General features: G+C 33.4%; 2 protein-coding genes across 2 annotated transcripts; both read left to right on the top strand.

Annotated features, from left to right (window-relative positions):
* Positions 1-3,017: 3,017 nt before the first annotated feature.
* LOC132548197 (perlucin-like protein) lies at positions 3,018-5,967 on the top strand. Its single transcript, XM_060212019.1, has 5 exons — positions 3,018-3,072; positions 3,407-3,489; positions 4,558-4,654; positions 5,037-5,244; positions 5,934-5,967. Exons 1-5 carry the CDS (start codon positions 3,018-3,020, stop codon positions 5,965-5,967), a joined length of 477 nt encoding a protein of 158 aa, XP_060068002.1.
* Positions 5,968-8,096: 2,129 nt separating this feature from the next.
* LOC132548196 (C-type mannose receptor 2-like) lies at positions 8,097-17,058 on the top strand. Its single transcript, XM_060212018.1, has 9 exons — positions 8,097-8,151; positions 8,373-8,455; positions 9,146-9,239; positions 9,803-10,022; positions 10,805-10,857; positions 14,586-14,671; positions 15,491-15,584; positions 16,331-16,538; positions 17,025-17,058. The coding sequence occupies exons 1-9, from the start codon at positions 8,097-8,099 to the stop codon at positions 17,056-17,058; spliced, it is 927 nt and encodes a 308-aa protein (XP_060068001.1).
* The last annotated feature ends 2,919 nt before the right edge of the window (positions 17,059-19,977 follow it).

The raw sequence follows: 19,977 nt of genomic DNA, 5'->3' as shown, positions 1-19,977 counted from the left end.
TAGCATGATTGAATAGTTCAGAAGATGAAACAGCTGTATGATGATGTTTAATCCATTGTTTAGCTCTATTGTATCTAATTCTAAATTTCATTAGAATGTGCTATTCATTTGTGTTTTTTCTAAAATATTTTGAGTGAAGAAGCGTTATCAGTCATTGACGTATTGAATATGTTGGTGTAGTATACTTAATCGAGACCTCTTATATAACATAAAACAGGGAAGCCATATATTGTATCTCCAATTTAAAGTTACATTGAAAATGAATTACCTTTTTGATACGGAAATTAAAAAGATCACCGATCTTGTTTTTAAATTGAGATTATCATATTTCAGAAAAAAACAAAAAACAAAAGAAAATACCAACATATTACAATAATCTGATCCATCGACGACACAAGTCATATAAACCTTGGTCAATCCAAGTAAGCAATGACACGTTCTCAAATGAGATCAGGATATAAAAGAACAAAAAAAAAAAAAAAAAAAACAGTAAAACTTCCACATAATCTTCATCAACCTGCATATTTTGAAACCTTTGTGACGAGTTTGTCTGTCAGTTGCCGACTTCTTGTACAAAATCAACCGCGACAAGTAAACACCATAGGTTGTTTATGCAAGGATTTTGCTATTCAGAAAAAGAAAATTCATATTAGAGAAATTGAAATCATCACTTTTATCATACAGCTTGGTGGATAAATGTCCATGTTGGATTCAGTGAAGGAAAAGATCAAGATAAGCAACTGATGTAGAAGAGTCTGTCGTGTCTTTGATTTTCATTCTGGTGGGTATATACGATGGACGTGGTCAATAAATTTCTTGTATTTACAGACAAGACTTCATCCATATATCTGACAGTGAAATTAAATGACTTTACATTTTCTTTGTTACCTGTTTTGATTAGCTTTTCATTAGATTCAGAAGACGAAGATATTGTTATCCAAAAATTCGATTATTTTTATGATTTCCTCCTCTGTATATTTCTTCATTGATTTAGACGTACTTTTCACGAAATACGCTTCAGTATAGTTCATCACCATATATTTTTACAATCGTTCACCTTTCTTGGAGTAGAAAGTTTAAACTGGGTTTTGGAGGTTGGAGGGTTAAAAAAAATCAACTGTTCTTAAAGAAGGGTGTGTTGAAGATTGGTTAATAGCTCAATGGCATTCTTTAGAATACATATACTACTAATTCCACGTGGATTTTTGTGAAGCTAAGGGATTTAATAAAAACAAGGTGTTGATTGGATATCAGATCTAAGAAAGCTGACGTATTTAGTTTTAGATTTCAACCTGCAAACTCTTTTAAGAATAATGGAGCGAATGGATTTGACTAATTTAGAAAGTGAATCAAAAACTGTCGTGGCTTATCATTTTCAGTAATGCTTCAATCACCAGCTACTATGTCTCCACATGGACAATAGCTATAAGAACTAGTTCTAAAGTCATCCACATTCAGGTGTTGCAACGTTGTAGTTGATAAGTTTGGATGCAATGGGCCTGGATTAACTGACAGTAACGGACAGGAGTGTTTTTGCTTTAAAATTATGGTGGAATGTCAAATTTAACAAACATCTGTTGTAAAATATTGCAATGTTCATAGCATCCACTCCTTTATTTGAAAAGTGAACTTTTATAAACTGGCGACTTGTTGGAGGATCATGGCCATCGTAGGACATGTTTAAACAGCCAAACTAGTTTTCACAGTTGACCGGGAGCAGTATTAGCTGACTCCACGTGAATTTTTCATGTCACTGAGTGTGGAAGCGAAGTTAAGTATCCAAGTGTCTCTATCCGTGTGTATGGTTAAGTCTAGTTTGATGAGTGAATAAGCCATAACGTTAGTGTTATTGCATCCAGGGTTGGACAAATTACCTCTCTGATCACTGTAGCTACATGGCACAGCAGTACCATAGAGCCTAAATAGTGTTCCTCTTGTTGTCTACGGTACGGTGTGCTCAGTGTGGGGTCTTTTGTATAGTAGTATTTTCCACAATATGGACACTCTTTGACAATATAGAATAGTCCACGAAGTTGAAATTTTGATAAAATATTGTTTCTCTCCGCGGTTTACTGATAAACGATGACCATTGATATGTTGTGTTAACTGTCGTTTGTTTCACCAACTTGTATCAAACAACACAGAGTACATTCTATACCATAAATAACATTTTAAACTTATGAGGGTTCAAAACGTTTGATATAACAAAATTCATTAGTCAGGAAACTATTAATTTTCTTCTTAGCTTTTAATTTTGCCGTTTCTTGTCCCACATTTCGAAATGGTGAAAACAGAAAGTGTCTGATTGACTAAATAAATACTTAAGGTTAATTTTGCACGGTGGTATCTACGTGGTCCAGTTTTGTATAGGTCAAAATACTACTAGCGCCATGCGCAAAATCATTAAAATCCCTGAAGACTATCCGAAGAGTACTCTGTATTCTTATTATAGGCCTTGGGACTAATTATACTGGGCACCGATTCAACCAGTATGCTATTAGTTATTTCCTTATCCAGGCTAAAAAGCTACTGGGTTAGAAGTGCTTCCATGGACAAAACAGTCTACCAGCAGATGTACTCGCCAAGTAGTACAAAAAACAACCAGACCATTTTTCTATTATGTACTATAAAGGCAGTGATGTAGTTAAACATCCTCTACTTGATCACCGGTAATGATGGAGTGATTAATTATGTATCCGTTTGATTTAATATATCATTGACTTTGTCCCCTGGTTTGAGGTTACATTCACTAGCTGACATTAACTGTCGGTAGAGACCATGACCTGGTTTCAAAGTGACATTATAATGATTTGACTATGTCCTTTATCTGTATTAAGGATTTATTTTTGATCATGCCATATTGTTTGGATGACATAACGTATCGCTTGCTTTGACATAGTGATTGGGAAGAATGACAGTTGTTACAATTATCTTATCGTGTGCTATCTCTGTTTTTTTGCCGTATATAAGCATTGCGCATTACCTGTCATGCACAGTATTATAGTATCTGCATCACGATGAAATCCATTTTTGTCTTAGTTAGCGTGGTGGTTTGTTTTTCATCATTGAATGGTACGTAGTAAAACAGCGAAGCGCATATTAGCAACTAAAACTTCACGTTTGCATTATTGATATTGGTTAAGGACATTTTGTTTCAAGCGTGTATCCTTAATTTTTGCAACATATTGTCATATTGATGTAATCATAAGCGATTCGAGAAATGAAATTGTCCGTAAATTTACTGCATCGGCATTTTCCCTTCCACTTGTAATGGTATAACACTAGCCGTTTATTAGTGTAGAAACGTCCAAATATTATGTAATTATAAACATTTAATATCGTCCAGTTATTCGTAGTTATCATACCATGCTGGAAGTAATAAGAATGATTATGTGTAATTGACCAGCACAATGCAGGGATGGATGGTTGAGATTCCATGACAACTGCTACTTGTTTTCAAGAGATGAGGCATCTTGGGGTGAATCAGCGGTAAGTTTTTCTTTCTAATCTTATTTCTTCCTTCTCAGCATTTGTAGCATTTGATGGACAAGACTCGAATTCAATTAACGCCGGCAATGACATATTACCATGACAAAAAGCAATTACAACGTCATGTTAAGTGTTTTGAAAACGATAGGTGGACGGACATGAAACGATTTGACGGTATCTACGTAATGACATTACTCATCGAAATGGAAAAACAAACACATATATAGTGTATAAGTATACCTAATCAGAATAATGGGTAGAGGTTGCCAAACCAAGCTAGATCCAATAGTGAAATATGTCGAAAAATTGAAAAAACACTCAGTTGATGTGAGTAGTTAAGACTAAAAAATGAATTTGAGATGATATTTGTTTTTATTTTTTCTAACTTTTTCTAATTGCACGAAGTAAAGGGGGTCCTTCCATGGTCTTTTGCCTTGTATATCACTGGAAAGTACAAAGATATAAATACTCTCCAGCTACAATGCAACGGACAAATCTTCTATTGCCAGATGCATAAATGACGTAAAATAAAAGCCAAAATACAAAATTAACAAATTATTTGAAGGCTTATGATGCATATATTAAGCTAAGTGGTTAAATGCATTTTACGGCTACAGAATCATCGAAATATCGAAACGTAAACTAATGAAATATTGTTATAATCCCGACATTCGTTTACCTGCTTGGTACCTGGATTATCTCTCTTGAGATTCCATATCATATGATAATTAGGAAACCAAAAGAAAAAAAACATAAAATCTTGCTTCCACTCTTAGTACTAATAAATCGGTGTGACAGACTTACTTTGATACTCAAGAAGTGGAATAAATGGTTTGTGAGTTTTAAAAAACATCCACGGGCTTAACGGGCTCTTCTAAAACATATCTTTAAGAAGATTATCTAATTTCTCCAATCTCTTCACTACGAAACCCACTTAAGGATGTATTCGTTCCTTTTCAAAGAAATGTGCATAGATCATAGAAAATATTTTCAGCTGTTGGGTATTTTACGAATTGACATGGCTTCGTGTATGGTATTAAGATGTGTTTATATCGTGTTCTGTTCCAGGCTATTTGTAATGCATTTCACAGCCACCTTGCCGTTGTCAATTCTGCGGAGGAAAATGAATTCTTGAATTCAGAATTGAACCGTACTCATGTTGGTGGTAATGTTCTTTTATTATATGGTAACGAAGTGGAATTCAGTTCTGTTTTATTCTGTGTTATTGTACTTCCATGACAATCTCTGATACGATAAAGGTGAACTAGGTGAAATGATGCTTTGAGATAAAATAGGCACCTATGTATTTATGTTCATTAACTCAAGCATGGCTGACGGCAAAATGGATGTTCTATAACATCACATATTCAACTATTTAAAAAGGAGTTATAGAAGTATCAAAGCCTTATTTAATGTTAATTTAGTTTCCTCGTGTGTGCATCGAAGGGTATATTTATTAAGGTAACACAATGATGCAGTGTAAACTACTCATTTAGTATAGCATGGCTGTATCTGTTGACTTTGTGTAAGAAAATGAACACTTTTAGGTGGGTTTTGGACCGATGGAAGCGATGTAGAAGTTGAAGGTACATGGCGTTGGGTTTCTACTGGTGCAAACATTACATACGTGCATTGGGGACTCAACCAACCAAACAATGGAAATTTGTCTAACTGTTTGAGTCTCACTTGGGGACTATCATACGATATGGCTGACGATCCCTGCAATACAAAGCAGAACTATATATGTCAAATGAGGTAAATAAATAAACTAATGGTTTCTCTTCAAGCGATATCACGATAAACCATTGACTTTTTGTTCGTATTTTCTATACTTCCCGATATTTACAATCGATATCTAATGTCATGTCAATGTCACTCAGTTTTTTCGGGAGACCCCTCTCAGATGTAGCGCTGATGGTATCATGTGAAGGTTTTGCAAATAGACTTTTTTTATAAACACGAACACATGATGGTGGAGACAAATTACAACAACAGTAACGACTTGAATACATCTTTTTCAAACACAGAGCACAAACAAATTACATGGATAGCAAATTACTTTATTTTGATGTCAAACACATTTAAGGCTAGTTTTAGTAGCCTGGTGTTTCTGTTTAACTGTTTAAGTCCCCCTTGCATTGTAAACAGCATCTGCATTCCATCAGTAACTACACAATGTCCTGATTGCTGTGGCACATTTTCGTTACTTTAAGAAATCTGCAATGTTACTTTCCTAGCGAAAATTTGGGTTTTCAATTTATATAATTTTGTCTTCACCTTGATGTTGTCAAAACGACGGGTTATAGTTATTCATACAGTAGTGTTTTAAGGGTAATTTGACTTGATATTCCTTTCCATTAATGTATGACATTTTACATAAAGTATAACTTTAAACATGTTTACCGGAAGTGTATGATGTAAATGACATGTTTTATTGATTTCAGAGGTAGCATCATTGCAGGTCCGATTATTGGATGAACCAAACACGATGTGCATTTCCATACTGATTCAGTCTGTGATTTCGTTGGTTAATTTTTGAAATATTTTGTAGTGTATTTAAATCGTATTTCATTACAAATTTTGTCTTTTCATTTTTCACTTGGGGGAAGACTGTAGAATACACTTTCACATTTTTGTCTTTGCACCAACATTTGTAATATCTCTTTATTGCTCGTTTTGCAATAAAACTCTGACACAAACATTTTATGAACAAATGGCTGTATTACACCACCTTAAGTAGTGATATGATAAAAGAAGTTTTCAAAACTGTTTTTTATAAACGAAATAAGAGAACAACTGGAGTTGAATTTCAATGCATTGCTTAAAAAAAGCGTTCTTATTGGTCAATAGCATGAATGGTATATGAACAACAATATGATTTATTATATCATCACTCCAGATTTTACAACATTGTTAAATCCCTATATTTCACTGGCAAATGCAATAAAAACTATTTTAATATTCCAGTTACAATGAATGAAACAATGAAACATATCTCAATCTACTTTGACCGCCTTTCGTTGAGAAAAACATAATACAATTGATTTACCGTCTATAAATTACATAATAGAGAGGAAATAGACTATCAGATATAAGACAGGTTTACACAGTACATTTTGGTATGCCTGTCATCTCAACACAGTCACTAACACACACGAAACTAAACTTGAAGCTTCACGAGATTTATGTTCCCGTTTATCGACCAGTACCAGAGGCTAAACTAACGTTATCACAGGACACTTCACCTCTGCTTATCAATTGTACATAAGTGCAAATCTATACTTAAAGAAGAATCTCTGTAGTTATGACCATATGATGTCCTTCGTCCCTCTATTTTCCGTTCATTATGTCGCCATAAGTCACCATGCGTTTATGGTCAAGATACGACAGACATTGAACCAGTTAAGACTGAAACATCCACCGTACACAGATCATTTGTGTTGAATAAGAGCTGCGACAACAGCAGCACAGTCAGATGTTCCCGATCATCTCATCAAGGTTCTTGGCTGCTAGCAATCAGATATCTACCGTCGATATATCCGTAACTATCATCACCCGCTCCATAAAGATCTAGTATCAATGTGGAACATGTCACCTGATACTTAATAGCACTATGGCGTCATTGATGTTCTGTGTTCATGGAAATCTGAATGGTCACTCGAATATAGATGTAATAAGACCTGCATCCAATCGGATCTAACTATATTTAACTTAATCCTGATATTCAGTTTACTTCAACATTTGTACCTCTTCAAATGACACGTACAGACATATATATACCTATATAGAGGGAGCATATCAAAATTTATATCGTGCCGAAAAGTGATAATTTTATAATTGTCCCAGAGGTGCTGAGGATAGATATTTACCCACATGCTCAGAAATCATGTGCCACATATAAATTTGGGCCTATGGCAGGCAGTGAACTGGCACCATGTAATACTATAAAATGACAGTTATACATCCCAAATAGGTCATTATAAATCCAGAACCTAGAGTTGGCTGGACTGCATAAATTAAGTCTATACTGTCAAGGATAAGATAGTAAGTTGAGCTTTAGGCCCAAGTGTTGTAACTCACCTCCCTACCCTCTCTGACCCCTGGACACTTGAATAACCTAGCTATGGTACCCAAACATTTGGGTTAAAATCAATATTCCGATCTTGTTTGTTTGTTTATTTGGTTGTTTATCCTATTTTTCTGTTATGTATTCACCATTGATAAAAAACAAAATGAATACAGACATGTTGTCAGTATTCATTTTGTTGTTTTTGATCAATAGTGTCGTGAAAAACAAAACTAAAATATTTGACACAAAACAAACAAACATTTCCATTGGTTATGATTATTCATTTCTGTTTCGGAACTGGAAATACTCGCTAAAGTGTGGGAATCTGCCGACGGACACGATTACAAAAAGCATGAATATGAAATTGTAAGGAATATAACCCGGTACACAGTAAGTATGTCAAACATGATAAATCGTCGACCTTGACCTTGAGTAAAGGTAATGTGATAAATAATAATTTCTATATCTTATCGTATTCATATCGTCCTTTATAGCTTATGGGCATAGCATGCATTGTGTATAATTATACATGATTAAAATGAAGACACTTTTGTTTCTAGGTAGCTTGGTAGTTAGTTTTTTAGCTTGTGAAGGTATGTTACAAAGCAATAGCAATGTTAATTGATAGTATATATAATATATGAAAATATTCGATAATACATGTGATCTCTTTTCTCGATAACTTTACTGTCAGTAATATCACTTTGCCTAAATCATCATCGTATTTGCGACTTTACTGAGATTGAAGACTGTGTTATTCGTCGTAATTATATCACGATAGATTTGATATTTATACATCTGTGTAATTGAGCAGCACGATGCAGATCTGGCTGGCTGAGACATCGGGACAGTTGTTACTTGTTTTCTAGAGACAGGGCATCCTGGGGTGAATCAGCGGTAAGTGCTTTCACAGATTTATGATATTACAAAATGTATTACTTTCACTTAAGTAACTATATGAAGTAACTCCTTCGTATTTAAAAAAGCAATCTTCATATTATAAATAGCACTTGTTGTAACCTTACTTACAAACTTTATATATCTATTTGTTGAAATTGGGTTTTAAACAGTTTGGAAAGTGTGTTGTGCATATGGACTTTATGTGGCCTTATCTGCTGGGAGAAAAGCCTAATTTCTACAAATATTTAAACTCATCAAGCCAAAATTAAGACTATGAAACTATCTCAGATGAGATAATCTTGATTAATGCTCAAACTCAATAGTCATAACATTGGGTTACTTCCTAATATAATCCTGAACTAGTTTGTTTACAATAAGGAGTTATTTCCCCTTATGTCTTTCTTTAACAAAATTGTATTTATATATATGTCTGTTTGTTTGTTTACCACAGGTTGTCACCTGAAGGAGAGGACTTAAATAGGCAATACCTGATGTCCAATTCCTTTTGACATTTGTCAAGAAAATTTGTTGATATTGAAATATGCACTTTCTTATTCCCTATATTTATGACTCAAAATACGTAAATACTCCATTTTTAAAGTAAAATACTGTCTTCAAAATAGAATATTCAATAAAGTTTCATTTTTGCTAATGTTATGATGACATCGTTTTGTTTTTCTGTTCCAGGCTGTCTGTAATGCTTTCAAGAGTCACCTTGCAACTGTCTCTTCTGCAGAGGACTATGCTTTTTTGAAGATGGAAGTCAACCGATATCATTCAAGTGGTAAACCTTTGTTGTACATGTACATTGTGATGCATTACAGAATTGACAGGACGTCAATATGATTATATTCTTTTGTAAATCCCGTTTGCTTTGAACTAAATAAATCGAAGTTCGTAACTATCAACGTAACTTTACAAAGTTTAATTAAACGTTTTACAAACAAGTTATAAACTTCATTTTAATTATCTTTATCACAGTGACAATTAGAGAAAGATTGAATTTAAGACGTGATACATGACATCATGCAACAATTCCAAGTGCCGGTATTTGTTAACTCAAACAAATCGCTTAAAACATCGAGTTCATTTAGTTGTTTATTATGGCAATTACATACATTTTAGCTCACAACGGAACAAAAACAATAGTGCATATGAAATAGGTATTACACAATGCATATATACTTTTGTAATGTTGATGTAACTGACGCTTCATGTAAACATTATCTATTCTCGCAAACCATCAATTCATATATGGAATAGTGTCAAGATCCACACTATGTATATTCAATATTTTACATATTACAAATATTTTAATGGAAATTTAAATGGAATAACTTTCAGATCCAAACCGTGTTGCGTATTGGATTGATGGAACAGATATTGAAGCTGAAAATACATGGCGTTGGACGTCTACTGGACAAATGATTGCATACTTGCATTGGGCTCCCTACCAACCGAACAATGGCAATGCATCTAATTGTATGTGTCTGTTTGGGGGCCTGTCATTTGATATGGCTGACGAACATTGTAGTACAAGCTACAACTATATATGTCAAATGAGGTAATTTACCAACAGGCTGATGAAAACATTATGCCACTGAAATGAGTTTGCAAACATCAGGTGTTTGTCTTTTGTTGTTGTAAAATCCCCCGTTACGGTGATATGTTCTGAGATCGGTTAAAAGAAAAAAATGTTGTCAGTTTATAAAACGTTTCATATATGTGCTTACAATTTAGAAGTGTTGAATATATGATGGTTATGACTGCTTATAGGATATAGCATCATATCATGAATAATGAATAATTTTCGCTCGTGATAGTTACCAAACTACTGTACACTACTGAGTCTTTTTCAGATCTTTTAATTTTCGATTTCAATTTCGTCCGCAATTAGTAATTATGAGAAGTTCGGTATCATATGGTTGACGTATTAGTAGTTTAAATATAATGAATCTCAGCGGCAATCAACCACAGATATATATCTAAGCAGGTATTGAATAGTTGGTTGTTAAGCATGTAGAAAAATGCGATAATATGTGTTGTTATATGTAATGTGACTGTGATGTTTTTTTAATTGCAGTTCTTTTGACGCAAGTTCTGTACAAGGCTGAATCTTACACTATGGACGCCTTCATGTAAATTCCAAGAATACTGTTAAAATAAAACATAAAAAATACTACATTTCATATTGTTCTTCATAAATAATGACCGACGTGAAAATACTGTTTCATACTTACAGGAACATTCCATTTATGATACTTGTTCATGTTCTTGTTCTGCATTCAAATTTTGATCTTGCGTGCTGACGTTTCATGTACATCAACCTATTTTAACTGACTTTAGATATAAGGAAAAGAAGACTGACAACAGTTTGCCCTACCAACCTCTGCTACCTGGTAAGAATTAGCAATGCTCTGTTTGGTATCTTTCTCATTTCAAACAAGTCAGAATTCATCTGTTTACTGTATCAATGGCCTTATTATGCTCTTCAATTTTAGGCTCAAAACAGGGTCTTTAAACAACAAAAGATTTGTTGATAAAGCTTTCAAAAATTTTCTGAAGGGGTGAGTGCATTCTCCAATCCAGACTTTTCATTCGATTCGATTTATTTGGATTTTCAATAACCTCTTAGGCTTTACAAATTTGGCCTTTAACATTAGCGACGAGTTCCAGATGGATGAAAGAGGTATAATAAAGTGAAATTCAATGTTTAACCTTACCGTATCTTATTTAATCTGATTAAAAGATATTACTCAACTGTGTGTATTTTTGTGCAATCTTCGACATTGCTGGCCTTGCACTCCGCTCGTGAAAAATAAGTCTCCTGGTGTTTGCCGTAACTTGCATGTCGCGTTTCAATTTCTTCGTATAGTACCACGGTTCAGAATAGACAATATGCTTTGCGTTCTTCTAAAATTGTCAGATACATGAAAATTAAGTAATTATTAAGTTATTGGGCTAGTGCACCATGACATCTAGATTAAGGCAATTGTTTTGATCCTGTGAATTTTCCTCAGTCCTCTCCTAGGCTTCTAAATCTAGATTATGTGGTACAGTTTAATTCATTGTGTGGCTCTACTCTAAATTCATATTAAAGATGCTATTTACTTGTGTGTCTTTTGAAAATATTTTTCCAAGCATCACGAATTCCATGCAAGATATCGGCAACTCGCTATCAAACGAACAACAATACAGGATTTCTGTAGATTCAGTTGGACATATAATACTGGTTGCTCTAAAGAGCTTGTTAGGAACGTTGTACTTTCTTGCGTGATATGAAATTGGACGTATTTTGCGCTTGTTACTGAACTTGGTGATACCGTTATTTTCATTGTACCGTATTCTTATTTAGGCACGTAACATAATTTGCTTGGATTGAAAAATATTTTTATTGTATTTGTCATCGATAAAGAAGAAGACGCTGACTACACTTTTCGTTTTTTTTCTTGAGTGTCTTGTGTTTGTTTTCTTTCTTTTCATATTTTACCTTAGTTTTATTGAATATGAGGTTGGATTACGTTCTCAGGATAGTACTTTAATGTTGCTTTCTTACCTTATGTATACTTAACTAAGAAACAAATTCAATTGAAAAAAAATATAAATTAGCAACCATTCATATCATATCAAGAGTTTTTGTTAAAGATATTCTGATCGTATCTTATCCTCGTTTTCTCGAATTTGAGATTGAATTGAAAATCTGTTGCTTTTTATTTTATTAAAATGTGGCACTTTTTTTGTATCACTATTATTTCTTATCTTTCATGTGTGTCAGGTTTTGTGTATTCGTGCGTTGGCTTTCACATATGTCATTTCTCAAGGCATTTGTTGTGTACGTATTGGTGTAAATATTATCTGTGTAAACTGCAGTAGGAAAAGGTTTCTTCCATCATGAAGGTCTTATGGAATACGGTGGTCTTTTGTTATTGCTTGACATTACAACCAACCGCAATACAAGGTAAGTACAGAAAATCTTGCAATGAAAGAATAATTTTAAGTGGATGATAAAGAACAGTGTGTCTTGTTGTTAATTTGATATTCTGGTTGGTATTAAAGATAAACATAATTCATAACTATTTTATTATTTAATGACATGTCGTCATCAAATGATTTATAGGTGAATTGAAGATTTTCTGTAAGATCTTTGATACTCGTTTAGATGAACTCATGTCAACCAAGATAGGTTCAAAGTTTGTTTCCATTAGCCTGTTGTGAGATTTTACCACTTAACTTGACAATGATATTGTCGACCTGGTCCGCTTTATGCTTTCGTCCTCTGTATATTACCTCTTTAATTTCAATGCATTTCTTTTTACAATATATGCTAAAATATACTTTACAATTATACATTATTATCGTTATTACGAGTCACGTCATTTCCTTATTACAACAATACAGCCGTTGTCCACCTTTCTTGGAAAATGAAGAAGGACGGCGATCTATCCTCTAAGAATGGGGACATGTTGCTGTCCCAAATGGGATAAAAATAAAGTTCTTACAAAAGAATTATTTAAAAAGGTCGTCGAAGGTTGGTTAAATACTCGTTGAGGACCTAAACCTCGATACAGATTAAATAATTGAAAATTAAAAACGCCGATAGGTACCATATGTTAATTCAATAAAAAGAAATCTAATAAGTATTACTTGCATCATCTCGTTATAAATGGTTGTGCAATATCATTATTACGACTTCATGATCTCGTAATTAAGAGTTGCATTATCTCGTTGTTAAAAGTCAAGTTACTTCGTTATTACGAATAAGCTAGCTTTACCGTTACCAAGGCAGTCGAAGGACCAAAGTAAAAGTGTTCATATGTAAATGACTCCTCTTGATAGCTTGTCCAATAAGTATGCACACATATGTAAATGGAGTTCTGTTTTATCAGTCATTTCACGGTAATATACGGGCTCTGCACTCTTGTTCCTTACTGCGTCACATTTTTGATTTCAGAATATTTTTTTGATAAAAATAATCAATATGATTAGACAGCGGTCTAGAGCCTATATAAGTCTTCTGCCAGAACAATATATATATATCAAATTTTAAAATTTGAATTAGACAGCATCTGAAAGTGAAAATAAAAAGTTCAGTATAAGTGGTAAAAACCGTTCTTCATTTTCTACATTATTATACATCCAACCATTGTAGATTCGGAGTTTCAAAATATCAAACACATGCTGTGATTGAGTTGATATGAAGAGACGTTTCCAAAATAACAAAGGTCTTGATAGAAATTTTAGCGTACTTTATCAAAAGTATTTAAAGTATAAACATATTCACATATGGGTTGTCGCTTTGTAATCCGTGGTAGTTTTTTTTAATATTATAAACAGAATATACAGTCAAGAGATATTTTAAAATTCCAGCCTCAATAGTGAAATTGAGTTGATGTAACTAAAGACATTGATTATATTTCAAATTTCATATTACAAAAATATGTTTTCCTTTATATTTCTGTCTGATATAGTAATTTGGTTTAGCCCATAACGCACAGCGTAGTTTTGAATATGCATTAGTAAGTTATTGTTTTAAAATATACTGTGTTAATGTATGTCATGTTATTGTGATATAATGTATTTCATTTATATACATTGTATGATTATATTGTATTCGTTGTACATTTATGGTGTGTAACATTGTATATGTATCATTCTGTTTCCTCTATTATCCAATAGTCTTATCATGGCACTGGAAATTAAGAATCTATAATGAAATCACAGCAAAAACGCATGATGACGTATGTTAATATAACGAAATAGCTACAGCTTTAATGACGAGATCACTTTACTCTTTGTAACGAGATATCTTAAACCGTAATAACGATACAACATGGCTCGTAATAGCGAGATAGTGTAGCTCGTAATCACCAATCAATTTAATTCATAATACCAAAATGACGTAAGCCGGAATAACGAGCTTTTTTTCAATCCAATGTGTACTAATCGGCCATCGTAATGTAGTGCAGGCGCAATAATATTTATCAGTAAATCAACAACATAAAATTCTGACAAAAAAGTGTAGATAATTTATATGTACTTTTTCAATATATGTCGTAAAATTTGATGAAAATGCTGAATTTTGAAATGCATATTTAGATTGTACCTTTAAAACGTGTTTTATCTTCAGCAACTGGTTGCAGAAACGGATGGGTACGATTTGAAAATTCGTGCTACTTTTTCTCGAAGGACGCAGAAACTTGGGCAGAAGCATCGGTATGTGATTCATTGATAATTAAAAAAGACCAAATGTCGTTAAACACTATAACCTTTGTTATCACTGCTTCCCTGTCAAAATTCTGTTATCGTTCACCGTTTAGATATTTTACCGGGTACACATGCTTATATGTTAAGGAAAATTCGCCGTTTCTCATTGGATAACGAAGTCTTTCATAAGTTTTTTCCTAACAGTTTCTACTTTCTTATTTCCTATTAATTTGAGTTCGGATAGTGACAATTTGTGAAAACCATTTTGACTGAACTGTTTCACATCCGATGGCGTTGCACATATGCAGCATTAGGGATGTATGAATGTATCCATTCATCCAGTTTTTACTTAGGCTATCTTTACAACTACTGCGAACAACTTCCCTGTGACTCTATAAAGTGTTGTGTTTTATATGTTTTTTGACCGCTAATGTATGCTCATCATTTTTCTAAATTGCTGTTGAGACATGCAATGGTGAGAGATAGGATTGTTTTTGGAACAAAACATATTTGTTTGGATCTGCACGGCCAACTATACATTTCAGATTATGTGTACGGATCTGCTAGGCCAATCAACGTTTCAGATCATTTGTAAGGGAGCTGCACTGCCAAAACATCTATTTCAGATTATTTGTACGGAGCTGATCGGCCAATCAACATTTCAGATTATTTGTAAGGGAGCTGCACTGCCAAACTATTTCTTTCAGATTATTTGTACGGATCTGCTCGGCCAACTAAATTTTCCAGATTATTTGTACGGATCTGTTCGGACAACTATATATTTCAGATTGTTTGTTTGGATATGTTCCGCCAAACTATACATTTCAGATTATGTGTACGGATCTGCACAGCCATCTTGCCATTCTTGAGTCCACTGCTGAGAATACCTTCTTGAAGGCGGAGGCACGTCGTTTAAATGCAGGTTGTTTTTCATTATTCCATTAATAAAGGCCAGCAGATGTGAATCAATGACAATTCCAAATCCCTCTTGTCGCTTTCATACTAAATGCACAAAATACATTGGTAAGAGGCAGAGTTTACATTTCTATAAAACGAAAGTTGTTGTCACCACACAGGCATTATATCTAACAGTGTTGACATTACCGAATAATAATTTATCTGACAAAGATTATTACAATTTGAGATTTAATTGATCCGATATACCGAAGTTTTCGAGTAAACGTATTGCATATTACAAAGCTTACATAATTTTATGATTAAATAAAACAAACAAAACAAAAAAGTGCGCATCAGATTTGTTTAGCTGTTCAGTTATTTATAAGAGAAAGGTTTGACACTCTTCACACGCCAGTCCAGTAGTCTTTGAAATATATTCATTGCGCTCAATTTATAGCCACAGCCAAAATATGAAATTGTACAAAATAAAGAAGGATGTGGTAAACACGACTGAGATGAGCGTTTAACGACTAGATAAAACATCATCCTACTCTTTTGCGTTTCACAATATACAAGTATATGTAGAAAAATCTACTAATGAGCACAGTTAAGATTTCAACGCCGTGTCAGAATCAATAGGGGAATAAAAACAGTCACGAAAGAGGTCTTACGGTAACGATCCAAAGAAGCAGATTAACATATTGTAGATATATAATTTTTTGTTCGGAAATACATAAATTATGTTGTTACACTTACGATTTCATACTTTAGTGGGATATTGGATAGATGGAACCGATTTAGAGATAGAGAATGTATGGCGTTGGACTTCAAATGGGGACAAGCTTGACTTTACTGACTGGGGAAGTTCTCAACCCAATCAAGGAACAACGGCGAACTGCCTAGTGCTTTGGAGAGACTTCTCGTATCAATGGGCCGATGAAGGTTGTAGACGTATATATAACTTCCTTTGCGAAATGAGGTTAGTTATTTATATTGTATACATGTACTTTAAATCGATGATTCATCTATTTATTAAAAAAAGCATATATGAATGTGATATACGTGTATCTGCGCTATCTAAACAAATACACGATAACATAGTAGCTTGTAAAAGAATATTGAACTTATTAATTTACAACCAGTGATACATATTCATGGTTATTATAACTACTATCTATTGTTGATGTATGTAAAGGAAATATTATTGTATATATACATTTTGATATTGCTCAATTTCGTGTAGTACAGACTTTACAGCGCACGATTATGTGCATTGAAAAAGAAGCAGCTCATTTCTTAAATTCTAAACTATATTTTGTACTTAAAGAAAGTTATGGCTTGAGATATATGGATAGAATATCATACATGCAATAATAATAACTTAGTGTATGAAATAGCTGTTGTATATGTATATTGATTTCTTGTTGGCTTTTATCAAACGGCATATTAATTGATTTCATTTAAGCGTCAATGGCGAGGGCGACCAAGTGATCGGATGATGGAATATTCGTTCGTTACAAAGTGATCAGGAAATGAGTCTTGATTAATACGTATGAACACCGAATTTTACGATATTTTTAAATAAACCAAAACACAAACAATGCATTCAGAGTTGAGAATATCTCGTATATATATATATATGTGTGTGTGTGTGTGTGTGTGTGTGTGTGTGTGTGTGTGTGTGTGTGTGTGTGTGTGTGTGTGTGTGTGTGTGTGTGTGTGTGTGTGTGTGTGTGTGTGTGTGTGTGTGTGTGTGTGTGTGTGTGTGTGTGTGTGTGTGTGTGTGTGTGTGAGAAGGTGTGTGTGTGTGTGTGTTTGTGTTTGTGTAATTCAATGTTTAACCTTACCGTATCTTATTTTATCTGATTATTAGATACTATTCAACTGTGTGTATTTTTGTGCAATCTTCGACATTGCTGGCCTTGCACTCCGCTCGTGAATAATAAGTCTCCTGGTATTTGCCGTAACTTGCATGTCGCGTATCAATTTATTCGTATAGTACCACGGTTCAGAATAGACAATATGCTTTGCGTTCTTCTAAAATTGTCAGATACATGAAAATTAAGTAATTATTAAGTTATTGGGCTAATGCACCATGACATCTAGATTAAGGCAATTGTTTTGATCCTGCGAATTTTCCTCAGTCCTCTCCTAGGCTTCTAAATCTAGATTATGTGGTACAGTTTAATTCATTGTGTGGCTCTACTCTAAATTCCTATTAAAGATGCTATTTACTTGCGTATCTTTTGAAAATATTTTCCCAGCATCACGAAGTCCTTGCAAGATATCGGCAACTCGCTATCAAACGAACAACGATACAGAATTTCTGTAGATTCAGTTGGACATATAATACTGGAAAGCTTTATGGTTGCTCTAAAGAGCTTGTTAGGAATGTTGTACTTTCTCGCGTGATATGAAATTGGACGTATTTTGCGCTCGTTACTGAACTTGGTGATACCGTTATTTTCATTGTACCGTATTCTTATTTAGGCACGTAACATAATTTGCTTGGATTGAAAAATATTTTTATTGTATTTGTCATCGATAAAGAAGAAGACGCTGACTACACTTTTCGTTTTTTTTCTAAAGTGTCTTGTGTTCGTTTTCTTTTTTTTTCATATTTTACCTTAGTTTTATTGAATATGAGGTTGGATTATGATGACGTTCTCATGATAGTACTTTAATGTAGCTTTCTTACCTTATAAATACTTAACTAAGAAACAAATTCAATTGAAAAAAAATATATAAATTAGCAACCATTCATATCATATCAAGAGTTTTTGTTAAAGATATTTTGATCGTATCTTATCCTCGTTTTCTCGAATTTGAGATTGAATTGAAAATCTGTTGCTTTTTATTTTATTAAAATGTGGCACTTTTTTTGTATCACTATTATTTCTTATCTTTCATGTGTGTCAGGTTTTGTGTATTCGTGCGTTGGCTTTCACATATGTCATTTCTCAAGGCATTTGTTGTGTACGTATTGGTGTAAATATTATCTGTGTAAACTGCAGTAGGAAAAGGTTTCTTCCATCATGAAGGTCTTATGGAATACGGTGGTCTTTTGTTATTGCTTGACATTACAACCAGCCGCAATACAAGGTAAGTACAGAAAATCTTGCAATGAAAGAATAATTTTAAGTGGATGATAAAGAACAGTGTGTCTTGTCGTTAATTTGATATTCTGGTTGGTATTAAAGATAAACATAATTCATAACTATTTTATTATTCAATGACATGTCGTCATCAAATGATTTGTAGGTGAATTGAAGATTTTCTTTAAGATCTTTGATACTCGTTTAGATGAACTCATGTCAACAAAGAGAGTCAAAGTTTGTTTCCATTAGCCTGTTGTGAGATTTTACCACTTTACTTGACAATGGTATTGTCGACCTGGTCCGCTTTATGCTTTCGTCCTCTGTATATTACCTCTTTAATTTTAATGCATTTCTTACAATATATGCTAAAATATACTTTACAAATATACATTATTATCGTTATTACGAGTCACGTCATTTCCTTATTACAACAATACAGCCGTTGTCCACCTTTCTTGGAAAATGAAGAAGGACGGTGATCAATCCTCTAAGAATGGGGACATGATGCTGTCCCAAATGGGATAAAAAGTAAAGTTCTTACAAAAGAATTATTTAAAAAGGTCGTCGAAGATTGGTTAAATACTCGTTGGGGACCTAAACCTCGATACAGATTAAATCATTGAAAATTAAAAACGCCGATAAGTACCATATCTTAACTCAAAAAAGAAATCCAGTTAATACTACTTGCGTCATCTCGTTATAAAAAGTTGTGCAATATCATTGTTACGACTTTATGATCTCGTAATTAAGAGTTGCATTATCTCGTTGCTAAAAGTCAAGTTACTGCGTTATTACGAATTCATCTAGCTTTACCGTTACCAAGGCAGTTGAAGGACCAAAGTAAAAGTGATCATAAGTAAATGACTCATATTGATAGTTTGTCCAATAAGTATGCACACATGTGTAAATGGAGTTCTGTTTTATTAGTTATTTCACGGTAATATACGGGCTCTGCACTCTTGATCCTTACTGCGTCACAACATTTTTGATTTCAGAATATTTTTTTGATAAAAATAATCAATATGATTAGACAGCGGGCTAGAGCCTATATAAGTCTTCTGCCAGAACAATATATATATATATATAAATTTAAAATTTGAATTAGACAACATCTGAAAGTGAAAGTAAAAAGTTCAGTATAAGTGATAAAAACCGTTCTTCATTTTCTACATTATTATACATCCAACCATTGTAGATTCGGTGTTTCAAAACATCAAACACATGCTGTGATTGAGTTGATATGTAGAGACGTTTCCCAAATAACAAAGGTCTTGATAGAAATTTTGGCGTACTTTATTAAAAGTATTTAAAGTATAAACA

The sequence above is a fragment of the Ylistrum balloti genome, unplaced genomic scaffold (assembly GCF_031769215.1).
Source record: "Ylistrum balloti isolate Yb309-2 unplaced genomic scaffold, AGI_CSIRO_Ybal_v1 Utg370006, whole genome shotgun sequence".
Taxonomy (NCBI): domain Eukaryota; kingdom Metazoa; phylum Mollusca; class Bivalvia; order Pectinida; family Pectinidae; genus Ylistrum; species Ylistrum balloti.
This window is presented reverse-complemented; position numbering and strand designations above follow the sequence as displayed.